Source organism: Podarcis bocagei, assembly GCF_964188305.1.
Source record: "Podarcis bocagei genome assembly, chromosome: Z".
In the NCBI taxonomy this organism is placed as follows: Eukaryota; Metazoa; Chordata; class Lepidosauria; order Squamata; family Lacertidae; genus Podarcis; species Podarcis bocagei.
The window spans coordinates 50,014,468-50,041,828 of record NC_138140.1 but is presented as its reverse complement, the minus strand read 5'-3'; the positions used below and the strand labels follow the sequence as shown (position 1 = coordinate 50,041,828).

Here is a 27,361-nt window from a genome sequence, read left to right as displayed (position 1 = left end):
TGTAATCCAAAAATTTTGGATCTGCTCCAAGCTGAGGCTAAAGTTCTGCATTTGTTTCGCTGGATTTTTGGATGTTAACTTGTAACCCCAGTTTGCTGTGCCAATTACTCAGTTTTGGGGTGTGTGCGGTGACGTCACAAAGCGTGATTCACAGCACGAAACTTTGGCACCAGTTTGTAAGGAATCCAAAATTCAGGGGTTACATGTTAATGAAGCTTTAAAATAACTTCATGGGAGAGAAGGCCACCAATGTTGTTTTCTGTCTCCGAATACAGGTTGCTGAGAATCACAAGTGGAGGGAGCGCTGTTGTGCTCAGGCTTTGCGGAAGGCTTCCGACTGGGGATCTGGCTGGCCAGTGTGAGAGCAGGATGCTGCCCCAGACAGGCTGATCCAGCAGGTAGGCTCTTACGGGACTTCCGGAACAGTGTTGCCAACATTTTCAGCTGCTCCCTGCCCCTTTAACAGCAGTGCTGTCATGAATAAATTAATTTCAGATCACTTGGTCTCATTTAGGGGCATTGCTAGATTGCAAAAGTACACCTCAGAGCACAGACTCCTGAATGGACTGAGATGGCAGTTGCCTGTGCTCCCACAAACACCCTGCTTTGCAGGATCTCTAGCTGCTATGTAAAATAAAGTTGCCGTTGTTTTTGGGAAGTGGCAGAAAAGCCTTGGGACTCAAACCCCCTGAGCTGCTCCCCTAGCAATGGCCCCATGCATGTCAGTAAAAGTTTCACCAGGGTCATTTCAGCGCACCTAGTTACTGTAAAAAAATTAAATTAAAGGTGCTGGTGTAATGAGATCAGTAAAAAAACAAAATGTTGACCACACTGAGAGCATTAACAGGAGTGGCTGCTGCCTGACCCTCTGCCTCCAGCACAGAGAGAGAGAGCACCCCCATCTTCTGTGCCAGGATGCTACAGCTCTGGGCTCTAACCTTTGTGTGCTTATCCAGAGATGCAATTTGGGAGAACACAAGGGAACTCTCAGCTGCTCTGAAAAGTGTGAACACCAGACTATGTTAATTGGGATGCTTTGCAGCACCGCCAATGATGCAAGCTCTTGGCTGCTGTCATCAGCTGCCAGGCTCACGGGTGCCAGCAGACCCACCCTTTCCCCTTCCTGAGTCCAGGAGCGGTTGGGGAGGTTGGCTTAAGAGGGATTCAGCATCCTGGCATGCTCTTAGAGATCTCAAGACTTCTAAGACAGCAAACAATAACACTTTCCTAGTCTGGGGCAGAAGAAGATAGCCTGTAGAACCAGTCCTTTTCTCCTTGAAATGATCAAGGTGAGGGTACTGCAGCTAAAGGGAGCCACTCTTGAAAGACCAGCTGGAAAAAGCATTGGTGAGATGGGAACAAGGGCTAGGTTAGCGACAGCCCTACCATAGACTAGGCGCAATACATTTTGGCAGCAGAGTCTGAAAGTTAAGTGAAGTTTGCCAAAACAGCCAGTTTGCAGTGCCTCATAGTGGGGCCAAGCCTGGTCTTCTGCCCCCACCCAAATGAATCACAGCATGAAGGAAACATTTTTCATTATTTCATATTTATTTCATTTTATCATTTTATTTGTTTACCAAATTTCTATACTGCCCATTATCCTAGCATCACAGGGCAGCTTACTATATAAAAACACAAACATATATATCAATCATTACATACTGTATTTTTCACACTATAAGATGCACTTTTCCCATCCTAAAAAGTTAGGGGGAAAGTGTGTGCATCTTGTGAAGCAAATGCAGGTGGGAGGCTCTGCTCAGTGCTCCCTTTAAAGAGCCGCGTGGAGCGCGTGGCTCCCTTTAAAGAGCCGCACACACGCTCCATGTGCTCTTGAAAGGGAGCGTGGCTCTTGGGGGAGCCTTAGCCGCTCGCAGCCTCTCCCAGGCAGGGGGAGAATTTATGCCGCTGCCCGGGAGAGGCTGCACACAGCTATCCCATAAGCCAGGACAGCAAGCGGGATCGCTGAGCTGTGATCCTGCTTGCTGTCCTGGCTTCTGGGATTCAGAATATTTTTTTTCTTGTTTTCCTCCTCCAAAAACTAGGTGCGTTTTATGGTCTGGTGCGTCTTATACAGCGAAAAATACGGTATATAAAAACACCCACACCCACCATACCCTACCTCCCATTTAAAAGGCCATAGATTGCTTAATTAGCCAAAGGCTTGGGATGAGAGGAATGTAATAATAATAATAATAATAATAATAATAATAATAATAATAATAATAATAATAATAATATAATTTATATCCCATCCTCCCCAGCCGAAGCCGGGATCAGAGTGGCTAGCAACAGTAAAAATAACACCGTTTACATAAAATCATAATCAATTAATTGAAATACATTCTAAAATCAATTCAGAGTCAAATTAATGGCAACCATTGGGCTAGAGTTCTATGAGGATTACGGAAGGCCTGGTGGAACAGCTCTGTCTTGCAGGCCCTGTGGAAAGATGTCAAGTCCCGCAGGGCCCTAGTCTCTTGTGACAGAGTGTTCCACCAGATCAGGGCAACGGCCGAAAAAGGCCTAGCTCTGGTTGAGGCCAGCCTAACCTCCCTGTGGCCCGGGATCTCCAAGATGTTTTTATTTGAAGACCATAAGGTCCTCCATGGGACATACCAGGAGAGGCGGTCCCGTAGGTACGAGGGTCCTAGGCCATATAGGGTTTTAAAAGTTAAAACCAGCACCTTAAACCTGATCCTGTACTCCACCGGGAGCCAGTGCAGCTGGTATAGCACCGGTGAATGTGATCCTGTGGCGAGGACCCCGTAAGGAGTCTCACCGAGGCATTCTGCACCCGATGGAGTTGGGTCAGTCTCAAGGGCAGCCCCACATAGAGTGAGTTACAATAATCCAGTCTGGAGGTGACCGTCGCATGGATCACAGTGGCTAGGTCAGGGCGAGAGAGGTAAGTAGCCAACTGCTTAGCTTGGCGGAGATGAAAAAATGCTGCCTTTGTTATAGTTGCAATCTGCGCCTCTGTGGAAAGGGAGGTGTCGAAGATTACACCCAAACTCTTAACGGACGGTGCTGGCACTAATTGAGCTCCCGCAAGAGATGGGGGTTGCCTGTCCCAACCCCATATCGTCCCGACCCAGCCAAAGGACCTCTGTCTTCAAAGGAGTTAACTTCAACTGGCTCCCACGTAACCATCCAGCCACAGCTTCCAGACATCTGATCAGTGTGTCTGGGGCCGAGTCATTTCTAATGCATTTTGAACTGTTTTAATTTGCTTTAATTGTTTTTAAATTGTGTGGGATTTTTGTTGTCTGGGTCCCTCCTCCAAATAGGAAAAGCAAATCGAATGGAATTCAGGGTGAGGGTAAAAAAAATAATAAAGGGCTAAAAATTGAGTTACATCAATGAAACAAAATGGCAGCTAAGCAGAATGCTGCCTTCTTGGTGAAGATGTGCCAGGGATGAAAATTAGGTAGATGCATTTAAATTTATGGCATAAATTTATGACAACAGAAGAAGCTGGGCCATAATGTGCCACACTTTGGTCTCTCCCCCCCCCTTTTTTCCATAAATGGGAGGGAATTATTTTGTTCCCAGTAATTCAATGCATCTTATGAGGACAGCTGCCCAGTAGAACTCAGGAGCCTCAACAAACCTTGTACATCAACATCACCAGCAACTGAGGCCAAGTCCAGAGCAAGGAACTGGGTATGTGGAAGGGGCCTTTTATAGACCTGAGAATCATGGACCCGTGGATCTATGAATCATGGATCCATGATTCTCCAAAGTTACTCCAAAGACAAACCCAGACTCTCCCCGGCCCCTCTTAGCTGCCATGCATGTGCAGAAATGGCAATCCAGCGCATTATAAGGAGATGTGTCTTAAAAGCTAATTATGACAGGACCTCTGAAATTGCTCTTCCCTCTCCAGGCTACTGTAGATGTTATGAGATCAGGTTTATTTAATTCATTATTTAATTCATTATTATTATCTACCCAATCCAAGAAGCCATTAGTAGATCACTGTCTGCTGGTTCATCTTCTGCTGCTGAACAATCTTGCCAAAGCCACCTCTGCCCACATCGTAGTCTGTCCGGTACTCATCTCGTACCTGGAAGAGGAGAAAAATGAGGCAAACGTCTTACAGAGACAGATACAAGGACCAATATTCTGGGCATGTTGATGTCAGACATGGGGGTTGTGCGTGTTTTAAGTGGCCTCATATGACCAGAGCAGAGGCAAGGCCCACCAGATTGATGGTGGCCAGTATTCTAGGTGGAAAAGAACATTGGGATACTAGTGGGTTTTGCTTCATAGCCCAACACGGCTGGGTCGCCTAGAGATTCTCCCAAAGAGCACAGGGTTAACTATTTATCCTAGAAGACTCAGTTTGCTTTTCTCACCTTGTTTGCAGCCTCCAAGTCTTCTCTTAAGTCCATTCTGACAGGACTCTTTCTAACAATAATGGCCTGATAGCCTTTACTGAAACCTAGTGGGATGAGACTCATGACTGGAAGGTAGGAACTGAGGGGCATAATCTGTTCAAAAGGAATAGACCAAACAAGAAGGGAGGAGTAACAGCATTATATATAAAGGATGGGTACACTTGTGAAGAAATCCATGACCTGGAGCATGGAAAGCAGATTGGGAGTATATGGGTAAAAATTATAGGAGGGAGAAACAACAGTGACCTTACTCCGGGTGTCAAGCCAGACTGAAGACTTGGACGATGCCTTACTAGAGCAGATTGCCAAACATTCAAAAAGGAAAGAAAGAATAATCATGGAGGACTTCAACGTCACCGATATCTGTTGGGACTCAAGCTCTGCCAAGAGTGTAAGATCTGACAAATTCCTCCATTGCCTCGCTGACAATTTTATAAATGACTTGGACAAAGGAATTGAGGGGATGCTCATCAAATTTGCAGATGACACCAAACTGGGAGAGGTAGCTAATGCCGCAGAAGTCAGAATCAGAAATGAAAAGGACCTGAACAGATTGGAGAACTGGGTGCAAGCTAACAAAATGAATTTCTATAGGGACAACTGTAAGGTTCTGCACTTAGGCAGGAAGAACCAGATGCACAAATATAAGATGGGGGACACCTAGCTTACTAGCAGTACATGTGAAAAGGATCTAGGGGTCTTGGTGGACCACAACCTTAACATGAGTTAACAGAGTGATGGAGCAGCAAAAAAGCTAGGCTGCATCAACAGAAGTATAGTCCCCAGATCGAGGGAAGTAATAGTACCACTCTATTCTGCCTTAGTCAGACCACACTTGGAATACTGTGTCCAATTCTGGGCACCACAATTTAAGAAGAATGATGACAAGCTGGAAAGTGTGCTGAGGAGGGACAACAAGATGATCAAGGGTCTGGAAAGTAAGCCTTATGAGGACAGCTTGAAGGAGCTGGGTCTGTTTAGCCTGGAAAAGAGGAGACTGAGAGTAGATCTGATTGCATCTTCAAATATACTAAGGGCTGTCACATGGAGGAGGGAGTATGCTTGTTTTATCCTGCTCTGGATGGTAGGACTTGAACCAATGGCTTCAAGTTGCAAGAAAAGGGATTCTGACTAAACGTTCAGAAAAACCTTCTGACAGAAAGAGCTGTTTAGCAGTGGAACGGACTCCCACAAGAGGTGGTGGACTCTCCTTCTTTGGAGGTTCTGAAGCAGAGGTTGGATAGCCATCTGTCATGGATGCTTGAGCTGAGATGCATGCATTGCAGGGGGGTTGGACTAGATGACCCTTGGGTCCCTTCCAACTCTAAGATTTTATAATGAAATTTGACTTTGCTCTTGCAGGGCATTTAGCCAGCAAACCCCAGCCTGAGAATGTAGGGTGGGAACCCTGGGCAGAGCACATATCCAGATGAAATCAGGTCAAATACTAAATTCTCAGAGAAGCCTTTAAAGCTTGAGTAAGACCAGTTGTAGGCCAACTCAAATAAAACTCTGATAGGCCACTTTTTGATAGAGAACAGCAATATTCCAGCAGCACCATCAGTGCTAACTGAACATATGTAAAGCCAGAGCTATACAGAGCTCTGATGAAGCCTGCTTCTGCTCCCAACAAATGATTTGATCTTTATGATGCTAAAGGAATGCTGGTGGATACAATAAGAAATGAACTTGGAATGTTTCTGGAGAAAGCTATGGCAGTTTCGGTGAGTTGCAAGGGAATGGAAGTCCTGCACTAAGGTGGGGGAAAGTGTGTTTTTCACCTTTGTGCTCCAGGAATACAGAAGATAAAATCTTTGCCTTCCCATAAAATGAGACCCATAACTGTGTATTCCTGCAGCCCTTGTGTGGGGATGGGCTTTGGTGTGCAGCTGCCACTTCATTCCAGATTGGTAGAGCACTCTAACGGATGAGCAACCCTTACCTGGCCGCCTGTTTTCCCACGGCCATACTGCCGCCCTTCCTTAAACCCAGCATCCCAGTCTGTTCGAATGATGCGGTCGTCCAGACGGGTTCCATTGATGAACCGCATGGAATGCTCTGCTTCCGCTCTCGTGTAGTATCTGGAACGCTACTTTAAAGAAAATTCATATTGCTAGAGGGTTTATGCCAGCTGGTTATAGGCCGATGAAGGGGAGAACAGGCAAGCTGAAAATCAAACAGCTCATAACCTCCACAAGTTCAGTTAGCAGGTAAACATAATAACCATGCCATGCACTCTATGTGAAGTTGCCTAATGGAGTAGAATGCAGCAGCTAGACTGCTGACGGGGACAGACAGCCAACAGCCTGGATATGAGTCCGGAAGACCTCTTGCCTTCCTTGTCATTCCTCACTTAGCTTGGAAGCACAGGGCCCTGAATGATTCCAGCTACAAAGACAGTCTCTGAGATAGGGTATTGTTTAGAGTTTTGTTATTGCTATTAATATTTGTATCTTAAAATAAGAATTCAAAATAACCTTAACAGATTGGAGAACTGGGTACAAGCTAACAAAATAAATTTCAATAGGGACAAAGGATCTAGAAGTCTTGGTGGACCACAAGCTTAACATGAGTCAACAGGGTGATGCAGCAGCAACAAAAGCTAATACTATTCTAGGCTGCATCAACAGAAGTATAGTGCCCAGATCAAGGGCACTCTATTCTGCCTTAGTCAGACCACAGTTGGAATACTGTGTCCCATTCTGGGCACCACAGTTTAAGGATGCTGACAAGCTGGAACATGTGCAGAGGAGGGCAACCAAGATTATCAAGGGTCTGGAAACGAAGCCTTATGAGGAGCATGGTATGTTTAGCCTGGAAAAGAGAAGACTGAGAGGAGATACGACAGCCATCTTCTAATATCTCAAAGGCTGTCACATGGAAGAGAGAACATGCTTGTTTTGTCCTGCTCTGGAAGGTAGGACTCAAACCAATGCCTTCAAGTTACAAAGAAAGGAGATTCCAACTACAGTGGAACGGACTCCCACAAGAGGCGGTGGACTCTCCTTCTTTGGAGGTTTTTAAGCAAGAGGTTGGATGGTCCTGTGTCCTGGATGCTTTAGCTGAGATTTTGGCACTGCAGGGGGCTGGACTAGATGACCCTTGGGTCCCTTCCAACTCTATGATACTATGATTCTAATATCATAATTTATGTGGAAATTGCTCAAAATTGTTATTTTCCCATGTGTTTTTCTTAGTGTTTATAACAATTTTTGCTGTTGATAATTAGGTAAATCAATTCGTGTTGCAAGTATAGAACATGGTTTTAAGTATGGAAAAAGAGCACACAAATAAATGATGGTGATGATGATAAACATGCAGCACCTCCCATCTGCACTGGCTCCTAAATATGGCACCAAGTCATTAATATAGAAATCAAAAAGTGGGGGCCAGAACACAACGTTGCTTCATGCCCCGTGATGCTTAAAAAACATTAGTGAGACCACCCACAGTCTACTTCAATTAATAGAAGGTAAGGATACTCCACGAAACAGAAGCCACAGGGGGTTTTCTTCACTTTGTCTAGACCCATGACTATGCGCTTCACATCCCCACACTTGGAGAAGAGCTCATGAATTTGTTCCTCTGTGGTGTAGAAAGAGAGATTGCCCACATAAAGTGTGCAGGAGTTTTTCAGAGTTTTTTCTTGCAGGTAACAACTTCCCTGGGAAAGGAAAAGAAAAATGGAGAAGCATAGATAATGTCACCTAAAAACCCACATATTCCTTTTTACATTGTTTAGCACCATCAGGTTTTAAGAGTTGTGCAAAACCAAGATGCAGCACAGTGCATACACAATGGCTTAAACATTAAATGGGCAAGATAAAGCTGGAAGAAGGGATTTTGTTTACAGAGTATCTATTGTTATTTTTAAAAAGTACACATTCACTACTGTCTCTAAGGCAGTGTTTCCCAACCTTTTTTGGGCAAAGGCACACTTTTTTCATGAAAAAAATCTCGAGGCACACCACCATGCCAGATGGGGAAAGGTCACTTTTTACTTATGTAAAAAAAAAAAAAAATAGTAACAGCATAGAAGGTAATGGTTATCTCTTTGATGTCTGATGGGAGGGCATTCCACAGGGCGGGCGCCACTACCGAGAAGGCCCTCTGCCTGGTTCCCTGTAACCTCACTTTTCACAGTGAGGGAATTGCCAGAAGGCCCTTGGCACTGGATCTCAGTGTCTGGGCTGAACGATGGTGGCGGAGACGCTACTTCAGGTATACTGGACCGAAACCGCTTAGGGCTTTAAAGGTCAGCACCAACACTTTGAATTGTGCTCGGAAAGGTACTGGGAGCCGATGTAGGTCTTTCAAGACTGTCGTTACGTGGTCTCGGCGGCAGGTAGCAGCGCTCACAGCTTACGGACTGCATCGTGTAACAGGTGTCTGGCCCAGCAGCCTAAGGCGGACAAGCCACTGAAACAGGCATTCAGAATCCATTCATTTCATAAAACCTGCAGGGCTCAATCTCTGTGTTTGTGTATGTGTGTGTTTCTGTTTTGCCCAAGGGTCTGGGGGTGGGAGAGAGCTCTTTAGCATGATGCTTTTAAAACAATTAAATTATCAACAAACAAACCTGATGATACGAATAGCAACGTCAGGTGCTACCGGGGGGGGGGGGAGAGAAGGGGGCCTACTCGGAAGTAAATACTGCGTCCAGGCGCAATTAGCGCTGATTTAAGGTGCACCAAGACTGCCTAAAAACCTCACCAAAGATATGCAACAAAGCGCTTCGTTGCAGAGGGGAGAGTTTGTGCACCGTGGAGGCTGGAGGGCTTCTATTCTACATGCGGGGGTTGGGGGGGCGAGAAAAATGTGCTCCGTGGGGGGGGGCGGGGAAGGCAAGAAAAGGAGCTGAGCTCTAACTATAGGCTCCCACGCTTGAGCAGGCCCGACTCGGTGGGGCGGACCACCCTCTCTCCTGGAGGGGGAGGAGGAAGAGGAGGAGGAGATTCCCATCCACGGCGTGGCCTCCCGCGCTCCTGAACGGGAAATCTCTGCAGCCCAAGACACTCCGCGAGGCAGCTCCTCCCTTCCTGCCTTGAGCCGCCGCCAGCCGCGCCCCCCTCCCCAGTTATCTGCTGCCTGCCAAGCCCCGCCCCTCTTCATTGTCCTCCCCTTCTGTTTATACACAAAGACCCCCCATCTTCTTCCCCCTTCCCCTTCCTCCATCCCTCGCTTTTCCCCCCTCTCTTTCCTTTTTTTTAAAAAATATTTTCTCTTCCCCTTCTTTTTTTCCACCCTTTCTTTTTTCTCTTTCTCCCCCCCCTCCCCACCCTCCTGCCTTCCTGGGTTAAAGGATTTGAGCAATGGGTCTGGAGGTGGAGCTCGTTGGAGGATTAGCCCGACTCGCCCGCCTCCCTCCCACGGCACACCAGGCAACGTCTGGCGGCACACTAGTGTGCCGCGGAACACTAGTTGGGAAACACTGCTCTAAGGTGCCTGTTGGACAGCTTCCTTTTCCAACGAGCCTTTCAGGTGGAGATGCATATCAGCCTTTGTACCAGATCCGAAATGTGCTTTTTTTGTTGATTGTTTCAGGGTGCTTTGTGGGAACCATAAGCGGAATAAATACATACATACCCAGTGCTGGATTTACGTATAAGCTAAACAAGCTATAGCTCAGGGCCCCACTCTCTTGGAGCCTCCCAAAAAAATTAAAGGAGAAAAAACCCCTGGATGTACATTTCCAAAATGTAAGATAAAAAACAAATAAAATAAAACCTACATACAGCAACAGTGTTTTGTTGTGTAGGCTCCTATGCTGTAAGTAATAGGCTCCACCTGCTAGCCTGCTCCCTAAAATATCACGGGTTTGCTCATCTCTATATATAGGGGGCCTACATTCTGTATATTTTGTTATGTGCAAATGGCTTTAGATACCTGTTAGGTCCATCAATGACCATATAGCATATATTCAACACAAAAAAGCGATAAGGACAGCTGGACATATAAAGGGCCCCATTACCTTCAGTAGCTTAGGGCCTCATCAAATCTAAATCTGGCCCTGTACGTACCGTCGTCCCTCAGGGGATTTCAGAGGACAAAGAAAAAGGCACACGGGGTCCTGTTTGTTGTTGTTGTTTTTTAAGGAGGGGAAAAAGGGAAGAAACAACAACAACCCCTGAGAGAAATCCCAAGAGGATATTGGTGCTGTTGTCTATGGTGCTGAAAGGAGCGGGAGGAAAAGCTCCAGGAATGGCTGGAATAGCCCCGTCGGTTGGAGCCCGGCGCTCTGCGCCCACGGCAGGGGGAGCGGGGGAGGCTTGGAGGGGGTGCCCCCCCGCGCACCCTCGGGAGAAGGGACCCCCCCCCGCGGAGCAAGGGCGCCTCTGAGCGCGTGCAGAGCGAGCCCCGGGCGCTACCTTGAACTGCTGGTCGCGATAAGCGCTGAACTCGCAGTACGAGTCGCTGTTGAGGCCGCTCAGCGTGGCGCTCAGCAGCCCCGACATCCCTCCTCGCCCTTCCTCCGTCGCGCCCACAGACCCTTCCTTGTTTTCCGAGGAGCCCTCTGGCTCGCCTCGCCGCCCAGCAGAGAAGCCGGCCAATGGCAGAGAGGGGCGGGCCCGCCGTGCCGCAAGGGCTGCCGGGTGGTGTAGTTCTCTCTCCCTCTCCCCGCCGCCATCGGCAGAGGCCCTCCTTCTTCTTCCTCTTCTCTTCCGGTCCTCCGCCCCCGCCCCCGCCGGAAGCACGTGGCGTAGAAAGTATAAAATGAAGGCGGGAAGGGAGCGAGCGGGGAGGCGGGTCTTGCCGCGTGCTGGGCGCGTCGCTTGTCGGCGGAGTCAGACATGGAGTTCGACATGGAGGTACAGTAGCCCTCCCGCGGGGCCGCGCCCTTTCGTTCGCGTGCCCTTCGCTGCCGCCTCTGCTCTCGAAAAGCCCCTCAGGCGTCGCAGCCCTAATAAGAATAATTAAGAAGAATGTTAATAATAATAAAAATTAATTTGAGGGTGGGAGAAGAACTGCAAAGCCAACGCTTGCAAACTAGCTCCTCAGGCATAATAATAATAAAGTACATGGGCAGGAGAAGAATTGCCAAGCAACGTCTTGCAAACTGGCCCCTCAAACAGTAATAAAAATTAAAAATTATGGGTGAGCGGAAAATTGAAAAGCAAGGGCTTGAGAATGGCCCCTCAGACCATAATAAAAAAAATATATAAAATGCATGGGTGGGAGAAGAAATGCAAAGCAAGGTCTTGCAAACTGGCCCCTCAAACAATTAAAATTAAAAACTATGGGTGGGAGAAGAACTGCAAAGCAAGGGCTTGAAAATGGCCCCTCAGATATAGTAATGAAAAAATATAAAATGCATGGGTGGGAGAAAAACTGCCAAGCAAACGCTTGCAAACTAGCTCTTCAGGCATAATAAAAATAAAATAAAGTACATGTGCAGGAGAAGAAATGCAAAGCAAGGTCTTGCAAACTGGCCCCTCAAACAGTAATAAAAATTAAAAACTATGGGTGGGAGAAGAACTGCAAAGCAAGGGCTTGAAAATGGCCCCCAGAAATAGTAATAAAAAATAAAATAAAATGCACGGGTGGGAGAAGAACTGAAAAGCAAGGGCTTGAAAATGGCCCCTCAGAAATAGTAATGAAAAAATATAAAATGCATGGGTGGGAGAAGAAATGCAAAGCAATGTCTTGCAACCGAGCTCCTCAGGTGTAATAATAAATTTTAAACATGCATGGGTGGGAGAAAAACCACAAAGCAAAGTAAGCCATTGAAAACTGACCCCTCAGACAAAAACAACAAACTCAGTGCTACAGTAGTTTCAGTCAACAAACTAAAGTTTCAGTAATTTCATCCTGTGAAATTTAATGCATTTAAAAAATAATATAAATAAATAAATAATTTCGGTGCTGTTTTCCCCAGCTGTTCCTAAGGAGGAGGAGACTTAGTAAAGCCCTTGCAAAGAAGCTACTTCCTACCTTCCTGTTATAAAACCCACACTTCCTTAATGCTTTAGCATTTTTCTTCCCTCTACATGTGGAGAATTCCAGGCAACTCATAATGAAGATGAAAAAAACACTTTAAAACACTTTCCAGAAGGGAAATGTACACTGCACATGCTCTGAGGCATTTGTTAGATCCCCTCTCCAGAGAGTCAGCTTGGTGTGCTGTTTGCTGGTGCTGGGGTGAAAGTAAGGAGATAACAGTTAAAAACATCCCCATTCAGCTGTGATGCTCACTGGGTAGAGCACTGATGGCAAACACACATTAATAGTGGGTTATCCTGGGCGAGTCAACACTTTGCAGCCAAATCTGCCTTGCAGAGGTGTGGGAATACAGTGGTAAGGGGGGAGAACAACACGCAGTCTGTCATGTGATTCTTGGGAGCTCCTTGTGGAAAGCATGGTGTATTACAAGGAGGAAATAAGGACTCCCTAGTTACAGAGTATCTTCTAGGAATGCCTTCCGTGCTACACGCCTGATTATTCGCTGAGCACAAGCCTGATACTGCAGGGGCCAAATTCCTACGCACTTAAAATGATTGGACCCCACTCCTTGTGTATAGCATCAGTGCCCTAATATTTGTGCAGTGAATCTACTTTACATTACACTTAACGGCACACAGAAACTAATCAGCTTCACAGGGAACAAAGCTTTCAGAATGTTTTCAGAGCAGTTTAGGCGAGTGGACCGAGTTGCTTGCTTCTCTTGGGATTGAAACCTCATGTGGATCCTGCAGTCCTGGTTGTCTGGCACAGACTGGACCAGGAAGAAGTGCCAAGAAGCAAAAGTCGTTAAAGAGCCCAAAGGCAAAATAGCTAACAAAAGATGAGAGCCCATGTGATGCAATGGTTAAGAGGGCTGGACTATGACCTGGGAGAACGGGGTTTGAATCCCTACTTAGCCTTGAAGCTCAGTGGGTGGCCTTGGGCCAGGCACCATCTCATAGACAGGGTTATGGTGATAAAATGGGGAGCAGGAGGACCACACACGCCACCTTGAGTTCTTTGGAAGAAAAAGGTGGTGTGTAAATTAATAATAATGCTGAAAGGATGCAAAATAGGCTAGGGACTGAGAATCAGGAACCTGAGAGGTATAGGCAGAGAAGTAAGGTTTCAGGGGAAAGGAAGATGGAAACAGTCTGACTTGGAACTAACCAGCCATTTTTATTTATTTTGGGACTGCAGGTTTCTAGTCATATCTAGTAGTAGTTGTGAATGTGAATCACTGGAGGAAATAATGCAGTAGAATCTGTAGATGGGAATAACTGAGGAATATAAACTGAAATGCTTCTCTCCCCCCCTTTTTTTAAAGCCGTTTTTCTCCGTGGAAGAATTGGACATAATTGACCCAGTTATGGAAATAAAAGGTATATAAAATATTTGCATAAAACTAATATCTTAGGTCCAGGTAAAATACTCTGGGCAATAGCCATTGCTTCCCTTTCCTCCATGCTGTTTTATTTCGTTCCTGCTGTTCATTTCAGTAAAGCAGTCTGCCCCTCTGCAGATGATTTCCTTAGCAGATTGCATCTGCCACCCTGTTGCACTCTGTATTTTAGTCTAACCGCACCACTGCTTGGAAGGAGAGGGTAAGTTAAGTGAAGGCAGCTGTGCCTTCTCGTTGTTCTTGTCATAGTTTGGCATCATGGTTACTGTAACTTAATAACTGAAAGGGCAAAAGGGTGTAGTGCATGTTTTTAAAAGCATACGTGAATATGTCACAAGCACAAATGTCCTTAACAAGCATTGACTCACTAGGTTACCAAATACACAGGCTGGTCCTAGTGCTTATGTTTGTTGGGGTTGCCAGCTTACTAAAATATTTAAAGATGCAAGGCACATTTTTATCATGACAAGGGGAAGGCATATGGAGGCTGCCTATGCCTTCTTGTTTGCATGCTCAGAGGATGCAGGTAAACATGCAGGAACAGCAAGGATGGGGAGAACCAGGGGGCTCCCACACTGGGGTGTGGGCTTTGGCAGGTGCCAGACAATGTCAGCCTATGATGCCAACCCTGAATAGAAGTTCCATATAGGATATCTGTCTGTTCAGCTTCCCTTGGAAAGCCCTATTTGTTGCTGGAGTGATGTGGAGAAAAAATAAGCTAGCTGCCTTTAGTCTACTTTGTAATCTTATTTTACTTGTTATTTTTTTCAGAGCAAATTGAAGGACTGATGAAAAAAGAGATTGTAGTGGATGTAGACACTCTGCTCGGAAAGACAGAGACAGTGACTAAAGGATCCATTACCAATATTCAGAAGGTCAAGGTAGACACAGAGACTGTTTTGTTAAAAACAAGTTGGACTGGAAGTTGGGAAAAATTGTCTTCCTAGAAATCTGATTGGTATTTGGGTGTAGTCTGATGTTCACTGTTAGATAAATTTTTAATACCCGGCTTTTACTCAGTAATGAACAGTACAGTCTTTTAAAGGCCTGCTCAAAAATAAGTCCCACTGAATTTAATGGGACTTATTCACAGGTAATTGGGTTACTTAGGATTGCAGCCTGAAACAATGAGCAATACAGTGGTACCTCGTGTTGCGTTACCTCCAGGTTTCGGAATCTTCGGGTTACGGCTGTGGCAAACCCGGAAGCGGTCCTCCAGTTATGAAATTTTCAGGATACAGCCAGGCCTCTGGAACAGATCCCATTCGTAACTGGAGGTACCACTGTATTAGGAAATGCATCTGTGGTCAGAAACAGTCAGATAGCAGAAGAAACACCAACAACATTAAAACAGACCTAAAATACTGTTACATGCCACCCCAGTCTCCAGAGAGAAAGATTTCAGGGGTTCTGGCATTTCCCCAGCATTCAGTATCCTTGGAATGGAGGTCTGCAGAGACTGTGGTGTCTTTAGAATATCATATTTTTCGCCCTATAGGACGCACCTTTTCCCCTCCAAAAATGAAGGGGAAATGTGTGTGCTTCCTATGGGGCGAATGCAGGCTTCAGGAAGCTATCCACAAGCCTTGGGAGCCCGCGGGAGTACCCCCTGGGCTACCCCGTCTTGCGCAGAGCTGCCTCTTATCCCGAAGCCCCGGCGCGCTGAGCAGTCGTGCTGGGGCTTTGGGTAGCTCCGCAAGGCGCGGGAGTCCAGCGCCGAGCTCCCGCGGCTTGCGGAGAGTTGCGTGCATGCTGAAGCATGCTGGGCTCCCACGGCTTGCGGAGAGTTGCCTGTTCTGGGGGCTGGGGGGGGGGAATAATTCCCCCCCTTTATTTCCCCCCCAAAAAACTAGGTGCACCTTATGGGACGGTGCGTCCTATAGGGCGAAAAATACGGTATATGGTTTTATTCACATATGCAACCTCTACATAGGATGGGGGTCACAGTACGAACACTGCAAAAGACCTTTCTTCTCCATTAGTTGCAGCTTTGCGTCAAGCACAGATCAAGCATGTCTTTGTGTCTACAGCTTCCAGCTCAGTTCAGACTCACATCTCTGGCTATTGTTCTTTGGATATCAGGAAAGGCTTGGTTTTGTTTTCCTAGTAGCTAGGAAGGCTTGCCCATTTGTTCTGTGGGCACAGAGTGACTTCTTTGGTTATGCTAATCGTAGCTCTTAACTAGTCAGTCAAAACCATTTCCTTAGCAAAGGAATGGGTTTGGCAAGCTGGCTCTTAGGCATTCTAACCCTGCTCCCCAATGGGCACATGCGCACAAAACACCACAGGTTTGGAGGGGGAACCGGGAAGCATCTTTTTTGCATTTGAATTTTTATTAAAGCTTGAGAGAACAGCAAAAACAGTACTGTATACAGAAATAAATATCAAGCATATTTTAAACATGTGAACTTCCCTGAGACCTGTAGGCACAGGGCAGGCATGTCTAAAGTCTGTTTCGGGGGCCTGACAGTCAGTTTAATCTGGCCCCTGTGGCAGTTTATTTGCTAGAGTAAAATCCTTAAAAAAACAACTTTAGGGTAAAATCATAAAAAAGTTAAACAACTTTGGTTGGCCCTTCACTTCATCAAATCTGGCCCTCTTTGAAAAAAGTTTGGACACAACTGGTATAGGGTGATATACAAATTTAAATGATGATGGTGATAATAAAAAAGAGGAGAAAATTAAAGCTAAAAGAAAGCAATTAAAGATGATGAGAGAAGGCTCAGGGGGTATCATCCAGACTGACTCCCTTTCCAAACTCGTAACAATGTGTTGTTAAAATGCCTGGATAAATTTTAAAAATGTATTTGCCTGTGGTTGGAAGCTTTAGCAGAGGCTCATTCACTAGGGCAAACGAGGTACCACCCCACCAGCCACAGTCCACTCTCTGCCAGCCTCGACTTCCTACTTCCAACCAGTCCAAGGTCTGCCAGCTGTCGGCTTCCTCCTCCTCCGCCATCCCATTGATAACCTAGCAGAACTAAGTAGGGAGGAGGATGGGGACTAAATTGAAATAAGTTGTCTGTTCTGTCATTAGCTCTGGCTCCATCTGCTGTTTGTCTTCTGCCTGCAGCTCGTGTCCTAGTGGGCAACATCCACCACTGTAAGATAAAAGAGTTGTTTCCTAAAGGGTCTCTCTGAAGAAAGCATTCTGTAAATAGGGCACCAAAACCAAAAAGTTCCCATTCAAGTTACCTCAGAAGGGGCAGTCACCTGGTTGTGGGCTCTTGGGGATCTAAATGTCATTGAAAAGTTCGTTCCAACCTTATGCATGAGTCCATGTTATGCAATATTCTTTAGGGTAGAATGTGTTTGTGGCTGATAAAATATCTTGATGTGACACAGCTTGTATGTTCATGTGTGTGACAGAAGTGATAATCGAGAGCGATTATCGGAAGGGAGAACATATGGTGTCTTCTGTTTTTTTATTCACTTACATCGTCATCTCAAATCTTTGTATGGAAAAGGATACCATAATGTGCTTAACAGTGTGACAAGCTCCCATTCCTCCTTTTTCCAGTTTCAAGGAGGATTGTACAGCTCTGATAATTGGGATGCTTTTCCTATAAAACATTTCAAATGGCTTGTATGGATTTTGACAGGCTTCAATTTCCGCCCCCATAGGTTGAAGAAACTGCACTCAGTTTATGGAATTGGACCACGGCAAGAAATAAAAACTGTGATATGGCTGATGTGCAGAAAGTTCAGTGTATGTATGACATCTCTGCCATAAACACTCAGCATTTACTGAGAAGAGTAAAATATTTCCTGTTACTTTGAAATTTGTATACGTCTCAAAAGGGGGAAGGGGTACTGCAAATGACAAGAACTCCAGACTTGCTATGGGTACCACTGCCTGGTTTTGTATTTTTAAATGAAAGCACACTTTATGATTATTATTCTTTAATTGCCACCTAGAGACTGACCTAAATTAGGACAGGGTGACTGGTGTACTGAAAGAAGCATGTCTCACTGGCTAGTAAGGATGTGCAAATCTGACAGCCTCAGGTCTCTGTTTATTATTTTTCCAGTTTTAAGTTCAGCTCTGCTTATTTCCACATCAGTTCATGAATACCTTTTTTTTAAGCCTTCAAATCATCAGATTCTTAGGCTTAGAGCTGGCATGTCCAACAGGTAGATTGTGATCTACTGGTGTTCCTGGTAGATCCTGGTTGATCTCTGGCCCCTCAGCGATCTCCTTACAAAAAAGCCCCCAACTTTGCCTTTCCTAAAAAAGCTCCACAAATTTGGCTTCTTAAAGAAAGCTCAACAACTTTGGGTAGATCACTGCCAGTCTTTTTATGACAATGGGTATATCACTGCCAGTTTTTTATTCTGTGAGTAGATCACAGTCTCTTGGGAGTTGGGCGTCCCTAGCTTAGAGTTTCTCCTAATATAAACATTCTTGTATGCAATTTTGCCAGATGTTCACATTTTTGTGACACAATTTACCCCATATATGCATTTTTGTATCTTTTTTTTTTTGCCCCAGCATATGCATGCTTATGTGCATTTTACCCCAGTATATGCATTTTTGTTACACTTTACTTGGTTGCATAATTGCATTAGAAAGTTCAGAGAAGTGCAGATTTTGAAGTGTGGCTATGTTTAAGTGCAAACAGAATCAAATTTCTTCCCCATCCCCTACTTGCAAGGAAATATGCTGACCTCTTCCATGTTTAGTGTACTTAGTGGTGTTGACAGCAATAGATAACATATGCCTGGTGTTTAAGCATGTGCATATTGTTTTACAGTGCTCCACGTGGCCTGCAAACTGATGAAGTTCTCTGAAGGAGATGATCCTTCTGAGCAGAAAGTGCGGAGGCAGATTTGGGTAATTGCAACTAAATAACATACTGTTACTCTCTAAAGTTTGATTCAGCTTCCCAAAATGTTGAAAAACTAAATAGCCTATAAAGTTGCAACTGTTGCCTTTTCTTTTCTTATACTGATAGATTTCAGTTGGTGCTACATGGACCTTAAGAGGGTGCTAGACACAAAGAAATGGGTTTCAAAGTTTCTTTAAACTTGCCTGGGAAAATATCATATCCATTATTTAGAAAACGTTTGCAATGATTAAACAGTAATAATAATGAATGACTCAAATGACGTACCAAAATGTGTGGTTAGATGTTTTGTATTTCACTCCTGTTCTTTTATAATGTATACAATCATGGAGTACAAATCCCAGCCCCTTCCCCAACCATAAATGTTCAGTACATAGTTCTACTGTCTGTATTGTTCCATAACTATGGAACTATGGAACAATTGGTATCTGAATCTCCAGTCCGGTTGAATAGCTCTCTGGAGTCGAGTGGAGTTTTATTTCTTTAACATCTTATACCAAGGTATCCGTCCATAAGGAGCCATTAATTCCTGTCATTGAGATCCTTCCTCTTTGCTTACTAATATATGTAATTTAATCCAAAGCCCTGTGCTGCAAAAGTCATCTTCAAAATCGTTTCTGTTTATTCTTAATTGTTCAGTAAGTTTTTTCTGCCAGTGCCAGGATCCACACTTGTTTATACCTGGTTGTTTTGTTTCAAATATTTAAATGCAGGTACAGTGGTATCTCAGGGACATGGGTGGCACTGTAGGTTAAACCACAGAGCTTAGGGCTTGCCAGTCAGAAGGTTGGCGGCTCCAATCCCCGCAACGGGGTGAGCTCTTGTTGCTCGGTCCCAGCTCCTGCCAACCCAGCAGTTCAAAAGCACGTCAGAGTGCAAGTAGATAAATAGGTACTGCCCCGGAAGTAAACGGCGTTTCCGTGCACTGCTCTGGTTCACCAGAAGCGGCTTAGTCATGCTGACCACATGACCCGGAAGCTGTACGCCGGCTCCCTCGGCCAATAAAGTGAGATGAGTGCCGCAACCCCAGAGTCGGCCACGATTGGACCTAATGGTCAGGGGTCCCTTTACCTTTACCTTTACAGTGGTATCTCGGTTTACGAACAGCCTAGTATACGACCATTTTGGATTACAACCAATTATAACCTGGAAATGAGTGCTCCAGGTTGTGTGGTTTTTTTGGATTCTGAACAAACTGCGTTTGTGGCTGCACTTCTGTTTTGGGTGCCACACTTCCGTTGTCTGGCAGCGGAGAAGGGGGTCACCACGGTGTTTCCTGCAGCTGTGAGGGAGAGAGTTGTGAGCCTTCCAACCATATGGCTGGCAGGCATGCAGCTTCCCTCCCAAGCTTCTGCGGGGATTGCTCTCCTCCCTCAGTGACAGGGTTGGCGGGCTCACAACTCTCTCCCAAGCCTCTGCGGGAGGAGAGCAATCCCCACAGAGGCTTTGCCCACCAGCCATATGGTTGGAAGGCTCACAACTCTCTCCCTTGCAGCTGCAGGAGGAGAGAAAGCCCCACAGAAGCTTGGGAGGGAAGCGTCCCCTCAGCAATCTGCAGCTCAGCTGCTTTGACAAGAGGGAGATCTCAAAAGATCGTGCTGATTGGGGCATTGGGCAGAAGTGTCCCCTCAGTGAGTTAGCCGCCTCATTCCCCCCCCCAACCCATGCATGCTCCTCATCCCTTCAGTGTTTTTCCTTCCCTCCCCACTTAAGCCCCTCTTCTGCATCAAGTTAGCCACCTCCTTTCCCACAAGCACCCCATGCGCGCTCCTTGCTCCTCCAGTTTGAGTGTTTCCACACACCCTTTAAACTCCCCCCTCCCGTCTTGTCCCTCCAATGGCAATGGGTAGGTCACTGCCAGTTTTTGATACTGGATAGTAGATTGCAGTCTGGTTTATTGCTTTCATTTTATGGATCAGTTGTCTCATTAGATAGTAAAATTCATACAGTGGTACCTCAGGTTACATACGCTTCAGGTTACATTCGCTTCAGGTTACATACTCCGATAACCCAGAAATAGTGCTTCAGGTTAAGAACTTTGCTTCAGGTTGAGAACAGAAATCATGCTCCGGCGGCGCAGCAGCAGCAGGAGGCCCCATTAGCTAAAGTGGTGCTTCAGATTAAGAACAGTTTCAGGTTAAGTACGGACCTCCGGAACGAATTAAGTACTTAACCCAAGGTACCACTGTATTGAGTTGCTGTTTTAGGGGTTGCTTTTCATTGTCTGGAGAGGATTAAACCATTTTCCATTACTTTCTATGGAAAAGCACACCTTGGTTTAAGTCCACTTTGGTTTAAGACTGGACTTCCGGAACGGGTTAAAGTTGTAAACCAAGGTACCACTATATTTTATAATAATTCTAAAGTATTTGCTGTTTGCAGTTTTTTATGAAGCAGAATGTCAGGTAGGGTCTACCTCACATTTAACAATCAGTTTTATTAACATGGCTAATGAACTACTTTATTACCACAGTTAATAAATTATAGGTAATAAACCCGATGATAGACGTTGTGCTCACATGCTCCCCTGTTGCTCCTCCTTGCATGCACCTGCTTTTGACACTTCTGTTATGGCTTGTTTAAACCACAGCTCCCCATTACACCCAAAATGGGGAACTGGTTTATTCCTGGCTTACTTTCTAGGATATGAAACGGGTGTGACTTCATGTCCTGATTAGTAGACCAGTACTGCACCACTTCCCTAGTTTGGTATAAACAAATTGCAGTAGTCCTCCATCCAAATTGAAGTCCCAGGTCCTGAGCAGTGGGTAGGGTAGTTGCGTGCAACAAGATTAGCCACGGGCTGGGATCCAAAACAGCAGCACTTGTCAAGAGCCAGAGGAGCCTCCAAAACAGGAAGCCCAGGAGAAGCAAACGTCAAAAGGTCATAAACCAATGTCCATAACTGAGTGCAGTACAGAAGACTTGAGCCATCGCACATAGGTTTGGAGGTCTGTCAAGAGGTAGAGCAAAGAAGTCAGGTTAGATAAGTCTGGGAGCTGAAAGATGTGTGTTGCTTCAGCAGCTGCTAGTCATCAACTGAGAACTTGCATAGTCTGGCCTCTCAAACTCCATCCAGGACCAAGTGCATTTAATTCTGCTCTTGACCCCCTTGCTCATGAGCTGCTATGTTCCTCTGAGTTTCCACGTAGGGGGTCCTTTACTGAGTGGCCACCTGACCTTCCTAGCATGCTGTCTGGAGCTGGGAGGTGATTCAGACTCAGACTGAGAAGCATATGAGTCAGGGAACCTTCCTGTGGGTCCTTCCAGGACAGCTTTTGGAGGAAGGCCTGGTGAGGTGTCTCCATGGATATTGAGGCCTTTCAGACCAGTTCTGGAGGTGGACTGCTCTTTCCTCCTGGGAAGTCTGGGTCTTTTTAAGAGGTTGAATTGTCCTGAGTCAGGTTAGAGCCTGGCAAGATACCAGAAAAGTTGCCCTGCACTGCCAGACCAGTGGTCTAGCGCTGGATGGCAGCGATGCTCCATGATTTCAGAATGCAGTCCTTCCCACTCCCAGTAGTGCTGTCCGGGAAGGATGTGACAGTTGCACTTGAGCAGGTGCACAGAGGCATGAGGCTATGCATGATGGGTGAGCATGCAGGTTTGATTCTTGGTCTCAGCTTAAAAAGCCATAAGCCAGGATCACGATCTCTAATTTAAACCAGCCAAACTGTTGTAAAGGTCTCTCGATTCTGTTATTCTATTGAAAATATGTACTGGTTTTGTAGGATTCCATAGAGGCCAATGTCCATGTTTTGTTTTAAACTTACGAATTTATTTTATGATCCAGATGGCTACAAAGACTGGGAAAGGCTATGCGAATGTTGGAAAATCTGATCTTGCCAATGAATTTTTTGAGATTGCTTTGGATGTAAGTTTGTGCCTTCCTGTGCAATAATGTTTTTTTGGTGTGTTTTTAGCAAATATCATGGTTTGTTGGTTGTTTTTAAGCATATTACCTGCTTCATTTTGCAGAGTCTGAAACAACTGTACGCTCTGCTGAAAAAGAGGAGTCCTAGAGAGACTGATATTTGTGAACACAAATCTGATATAGAGAGGGGCATGTTCAAAATTATCTCTTTCCAGGCTGAATCGGTACGTTGGTGCAAAAAATAAATGCCAAGCTGCTGTGGTAGTGCTATGGCAATGTAATGAGTGTTGTCTTCATTTGTATTGTTCATATGATGTGCTTTCTGCAGTTCACTGGCTTCCAACATTTTTAATTCATAGAACTTGACACACTCTTTCTGTGAACGTGTTTCCAATACATAGTTTTCTAGAATTTTGAAACATCAATTTAAAATTGACCTGTGGCACAACCTAGCAGTTTACTGGCCTGTTCTTTTGCATTCTCAGGCAGTTGCTGAAGGAAATCATCAGAAAGCAGTCACATGTGTTCTTCAGTGCAAAAACTTCCTGATGAGCCTGCCACAAAAGGTGAGTATCCGTGAGACTGTCTTTATAATAGTTTTTAATGCATTTGTACTCTATTCTGTTGCAGTGGTGCTTCACTGAAAATTAGGGGAAATGTTTCAACTATTCCACACACATCTTGGCCTTTTAACACAGCAGTACATTTGTTTCGTATATTTGCAGACCTGTTACCTCTCCCGCCTGTGCTATAACTTTGGTGTGGAAGGATACACACAGAAGAGATATGAAGAGAGCTCCTTTTGGCTCTGGTAATTCCATGAGTAGTCTTTTGCTTATTCAGTATATATTTATAAAAAATATTTATGTACCACTATTGATTAAATAATTGGAACAATTTACAGTGGCACCTCAGGTTAAGAACTTAATTTGCTCTGGAGGTCTGTTCTTAAGCTGAATGGGGCCTCCCGTTGCTGCTGCCACGCGAATCCTGTTCTCATCCTGAAGCAAAGTTCTTAACCCGAGGTACTGTTTCTGGGTTAGCAGAGTCTGTAACCCTGAAGCGCCTGTAACCTGAAGCGTCTGTAACCTGAGGTACCACTTAAAAACCATTTAAATCTTAACATCATAAATTTTTATTGAATGATGCCTTCTGAACCACCTGCATAAGCCTGACTGAATAGAAATGGTTTCCGCAAGCATTAAAATGTTGCAACAGAAGGTACCTGCCGATAGCATATGCTGCCCTTTCCTCCCAAAAAAGGACAAGCAGGCATTTTTTTCTTATTTTTTTCTAGGCTATAGAGATAGAATGTCCTGTCTCGGATATACCAAAGGCAAACAAGTGCTGGTTTGAATTGTGTCGTTTGGCACCATCTAGTGGCTTAAAAAGTTGTTTGCAATTTCAGAAAATCTAGTCTTGTGAGAGCATTTTTCCAAGGGAAGTTAGCATGCATTTGGAAGGTGGAGACAGCAGCTTGGGTGGTTTGATGAAGAGAAGCAGTGACCCGAGAGGGTACAGCAACTCTTTCCTTCTGCTGCTGCACTCCAGATTGAACCCTCCCAAAGCTGCTTTTTTCTTAAAGGAAGCAGACATTAGACCAAAGTTGAGGAACGCATGACCTGTCATGGCCAGTGAACAGGGGATTACACCAGTACAGTCACACTTCATGTTGCATCTGCTTCAGGTTACGTGTTTTCATGTTGCTCCCCGCGGCAACCCTGAAGTACCAGAATGAGTTACTTCCAGGTTTTGTCGCTCATGCATGTACAGCAGCGCTAAATTGTGCCGCATGCGTGCGCAGACGCGGCATTTCGGCTTGCGTCAGTTCTGTGTGGAACCCGGAATGGATCCTGTCCGTAACATGAGGTTCCACTGTACATCTTTTAAAGTAAACAGTGTTCACAGAAAAGCTCCATCATGAATTTATTTCTGGTAGAGGAAGAGGTGAACAATCTTGAATCCCATCTTGTCCCAAAATATAATTCATGTTGGATTTTAAGCAGCTGACTAGGTTGCTTATTTGCTGGTACGTTTGCTGACATAGGCTCTAACTTGTCCCTTGAGATGGCAGGGACAGGCTAGGACACTTATTCCTGACAATATTCATTTATGAGTAGACAGCCAGCTTCAAATTTGCCATTTGAAATAAGACTTGAACACTTTCGTGTGAGCTGATTATTCATACATGGGCCCTGGATTTTTCTTTCAACTAAAATTTCATGGAGGACTTTTAAGATGGAGCAGATAACAAAATTGGGGAGATGGGTCTATGACTGAAGAGCCCTCCATGGAGAGGAGGACCACCTACCATTCAGAGCATTGGGGAATCTTCAGGTGATTAGTAAATGACACCCCATTGAATTCACCATCTTTGCAGTGGATAATCTACAGTATAATTTATTCAATGTGGAACATTTCATGTAAAACAATAAGAGAAAAATTGGTACCGTGGACTGGATATAGTTATTCTTACACAGTATGCTATTTCCTGTGAATATAGCCAAGTGGGTCTTTTCTATGCTATGAATAATCAGCTAGTCTGTTGTCGGTTTCCTCCTTTTCAACAGCCAGAGTTACGAAATTGGAAAGATGGATAGGAAATACTCCAATGGAAAAGCAATGCAGGTGAGAAATCTTTGTAAACCACATGTAGCCCAATAGAGGAATCTGTTTTCCTCTGGGGTTAGAACGGATTCATTTATGCCAGCCTTTTGAGCTTATATATTCATTTATTTTTAATTGTAGGCTAAAGTACTGCGGTTACTAAGTAATGTCTATCTGGATTCGGGGATAAGAGGTCATGAACATAAAGCTCTTGTGGCTGTCACCATGGCTAATGAGGTGAGGGAGCAAACAGCTGTTTGAAAGACATGGGACTGAGTGAGTTGCTTGTGCTCTAAGCATATGGATTGGATTTGTTTCTGCTGAGAGTTAAGTGCTGCAGTCAGTGGAGCTACTCCAGAAACAGTATCTTTCCCCCAAGCCTCTTTGCTTTTATCACTAAACTCTACATTTCAGTCTGAAACAAAATTTTGTTCTATCTTCACCTTATGACTCAAACAACCTGCCAACAAGGGTTCACCATTAAACTTACATTTGGAAGCATTCGTTTTTCCATTAACTCCCCTCCTGGGTAATCTTGAACTTTTGGTCTGCAGAAGAGTCCTCTGTGACTTGAAAGCTTGTATACTTCATTGTGAACATTGTTTGATCTTAATGACAATTTTGTCACCCTAAGAGTTATGTTATATTGAACCATTATGGCTGTATGATTTTAGCAGGAACATAGGGTTATGAAGTGATTTTGACACAATGCATCTGGTTTTCCATGAAGGTTGTGCACAGTTGCCAGACATTTAAGACTTCTTACACGGAATGGAGAATTCAGGGTTGCCTTACAAGGTGTGAGGCCTTTGCTGTTTCACATAGAGACATGAGAATTCAGGGCTGCTCTGTGCAGCAGCTTTATTAGCAGTGTAGTACCAATTCCTACTCTCAAAGCAATAGCTGCATAATGTGCTTGGAAGAGTAATTTACCTGCTATTATTGCCCTGTCCAGGGGCAAAGGAGTCTTTTCCTTTTATCCCCTCTTCCCCTTGTAGCGGCAGAGTGAGGGAGTGGCTTCCATCCTTCTTTGCTCCTTCTTAGTTCATCTATCTCAGGGGTCAGCAAACTTTTTCAGCAGGGGGCCAGTCCACTGTCCCTCAGACCTTGTGGGGGGGGCGGACTATATTTTTTGGGGGGAAATGAACAAATTCCTATGCCCCAGAAATCACCCAGAGATGCATTTTAAATAAAAGAACATTCTACTCATGTAAAAATGCAGTGATTTCCAGACCATCCACAGCCTGGATTGAGAAGGCGAATGGGCCAGATCCAGCCCCCGGGCCTTAGTTTGCCTACCCATGGTCTATCTGATTGTGGCTGATGCCAGCGTGGGAGTGGTGTGGGGAAGTATGGAGTTTATTTGTTTTGTTTACAAAAGAGCAGATGTGTCTGCACACCATACATTTAAAGCACATAACTTCCCCCAAAGGGTGCTGGGAACTATAACTTTGTAGGGGTAAACTTCAGTTCCCAGGAATTTTTTTGGGGAAGTCAGGTGTTTTTAATGTATGGTGTGAATGCAGAGAGCGAACAGCATCCTCCTTCACCCCTTTAAATGATCTTTGGTGTTACGGGCAGCTGACACTCCTGGGGTCTCTGCTATCTCAGAAGAAGACGGGATATTGGAGACAGTAAAGCAGCAATTTCTCCTCTCCCACTCTCCCATTTTCACTCCCTTCACTCCCTCTCCCATTTTTTCAGAATGAGAATTCTGAAAAAAATAAAGAATATAGTTTTGAGGCTCTGGGATGAGAAATTATAATCGCAGTGCTGGCTGACTTGTTGCTAAGGATGTTTAAAATTATTCTAGGAGATTATTTAGAATATATATTTTGGGGAGTGCTGATGAGAGGGCCTTGACATTCTTTCAGAGTTATGAATAAGCTAAGCTCTGACAGCAGCCAGTTAAAAATATCCTGAATATGGTGAAGAATAGTTTGGCTGTCAAAATAATGTCTTGATTTCTTGATTTACAGGAAGATTTGCATCCAGCTGGTTTGTTCTTGAAAATTAGGATTCTCCTGAAAGGTGATGTGCTAGAGGCAGAACTTGGCGCAGGTACCATCCTTGGTTCAAAATAAGTCACATGTGGCATCAAGCCTGTAAAGGAAGGTTGAGTTGTGAGGGAAAGTGCCAGGACTGTTTTATCTATGGCAACAGAGGCAACTTCATTTTATACTGCACGGTGTTTTAGTTGATGAGCCTCTTCTGTTTTTAACAAAGAGTATGAACTGCAAAGTAGAAAAATGGCTGTTTACAGTACATGTGCTTGCACTCTCAGTCCATA

At 44.9% G+C, this 27,361-nt stretch overlaps 2 protein-coding genes across 6 annotated transcripts in view; one reads left to right on the top strand and one right to left on the bottom strand.

Moving 5' to 3' along the window:
* Window positions 1-3,898: 3,898 nt before the first annotated feature.
* LOC308579432 (nuclear cap-binding protein subunit 2-like) lies at window positions 3,899-10,983 on the bottom strand. 2 transcript variants are annotated; one of them, XM_081180563.1, is made up of 4 exons: window positions 10,772-10,983; window positions 7,886-8,067; window positions 6,346-6,472; window positions 3,899-4,069 (listed from the first exon to the last, which is right to left on the bottom strand). In XM_081180563.1, exons 1-4 carry the CDS (start codon window positions 10,856-10,858, stop codon window positions 3,971-3,973), a joined length of 495 nt encoding a protein of 164 aa, XP_081036689.1. In that variant the 5' UTR covers window positions 10,859-10,983; the 3' UTR covers window positions 3,899-3,970. The 2 variants fall into 2 exon arrangements, with proteins under 2 accessions (XP_081036689.1, XP_081036688.1); XM_081180562.1 differs by having other exon boundaries at window positions 6,346-6,484; window positions 10,772-10,966.
* Window positions 10,984-11,090: 107 nt separating this feature from the next.
* TEX11 (testis expressed 11) overlaps window positions 11,091-27,361 on the top strand; it is a 43,335-nt gene continuing 27,064 nt past the window's right edge. The window contains exons 1-12 of one of the 4 annotated variants that reach the window (XM_081180405.1): window positions 11,106-11,212; window positions 13,672-13,726; window positions 14,518-14,627; window positions 17,371-17,455; window positions 18,501-18,580; window positions 22,384-22,464; window positions 22,569-22,688; window positions 22,950-23,030; window positions 23,190-23,275; window positions 25,035-25,092; window positions 25,213-25,308; window positions 27,051-27,132. In XM_081180405.1, the coding sequence (XP_081036531.1) occupies window positions 11,195-11,212; window positions 13,672-13,726; window positions 14,518-14,627; window positions 17,371-17,455; window positions 18,501-18,580; window positions 22,384-22,464; window positions 22,569-22,688; window positions 22,950-23,030; window positions 23,190-23,275; window positions 25,035-25,092; window positions 25,213-25,308; window positions 27,051-27,132 (952 nt within the window). In that variant the 5' untranslated portion in view covers window positions 11,106-11,194. Of the gene's footprint in view, window positions 11,214-13,669; window positions 13,727-14,517; window positions 14,628-17,370; window positions 17,456-18,500; window positions 18,581-22,383; window positions 22,465-22,568; window positions 22,689-22,949; window positions 23,031-23,189; window positions 23,276-25,034; window positions 25,093-25,212; window positions 25,309-27,050; window positions 27,133-27,361 lie in introns of those variants that run through there. The other 3 variants (XM_081180406.1, XM_081180407.1, XM_081180408.1) reach the window with 3 other exon arrangements.

What these genes read in the sequence shown, in the direction of transcription:
- LOC308579432 (XM_081180562.1), bottom strand. Translation starts at nt 10,858, where the DNA reads ATGTCGGGGCTGCTGAGCGCCACGCTGAGCGGCCTCAACAGCGACTCG. An exon ending in TGTGGCTTCTGTTTCGTGGA is followed by an intron (nt 6,485 to 7,885) that starts GTATCCTTACCT and finishes GTAGCGTTCCAG; the next exon opens with ATACTACACGAGAGCGGAAG. An exon ending in GTGGGAAAACAGGCGGCCAG is followed by an intron (nt 4,070 to 6,345) that starts GTAAGGGTTGCT and finishes CTCCTCTTCCAG; the next exon opens with GTACGAGATGAGTACCGGAC.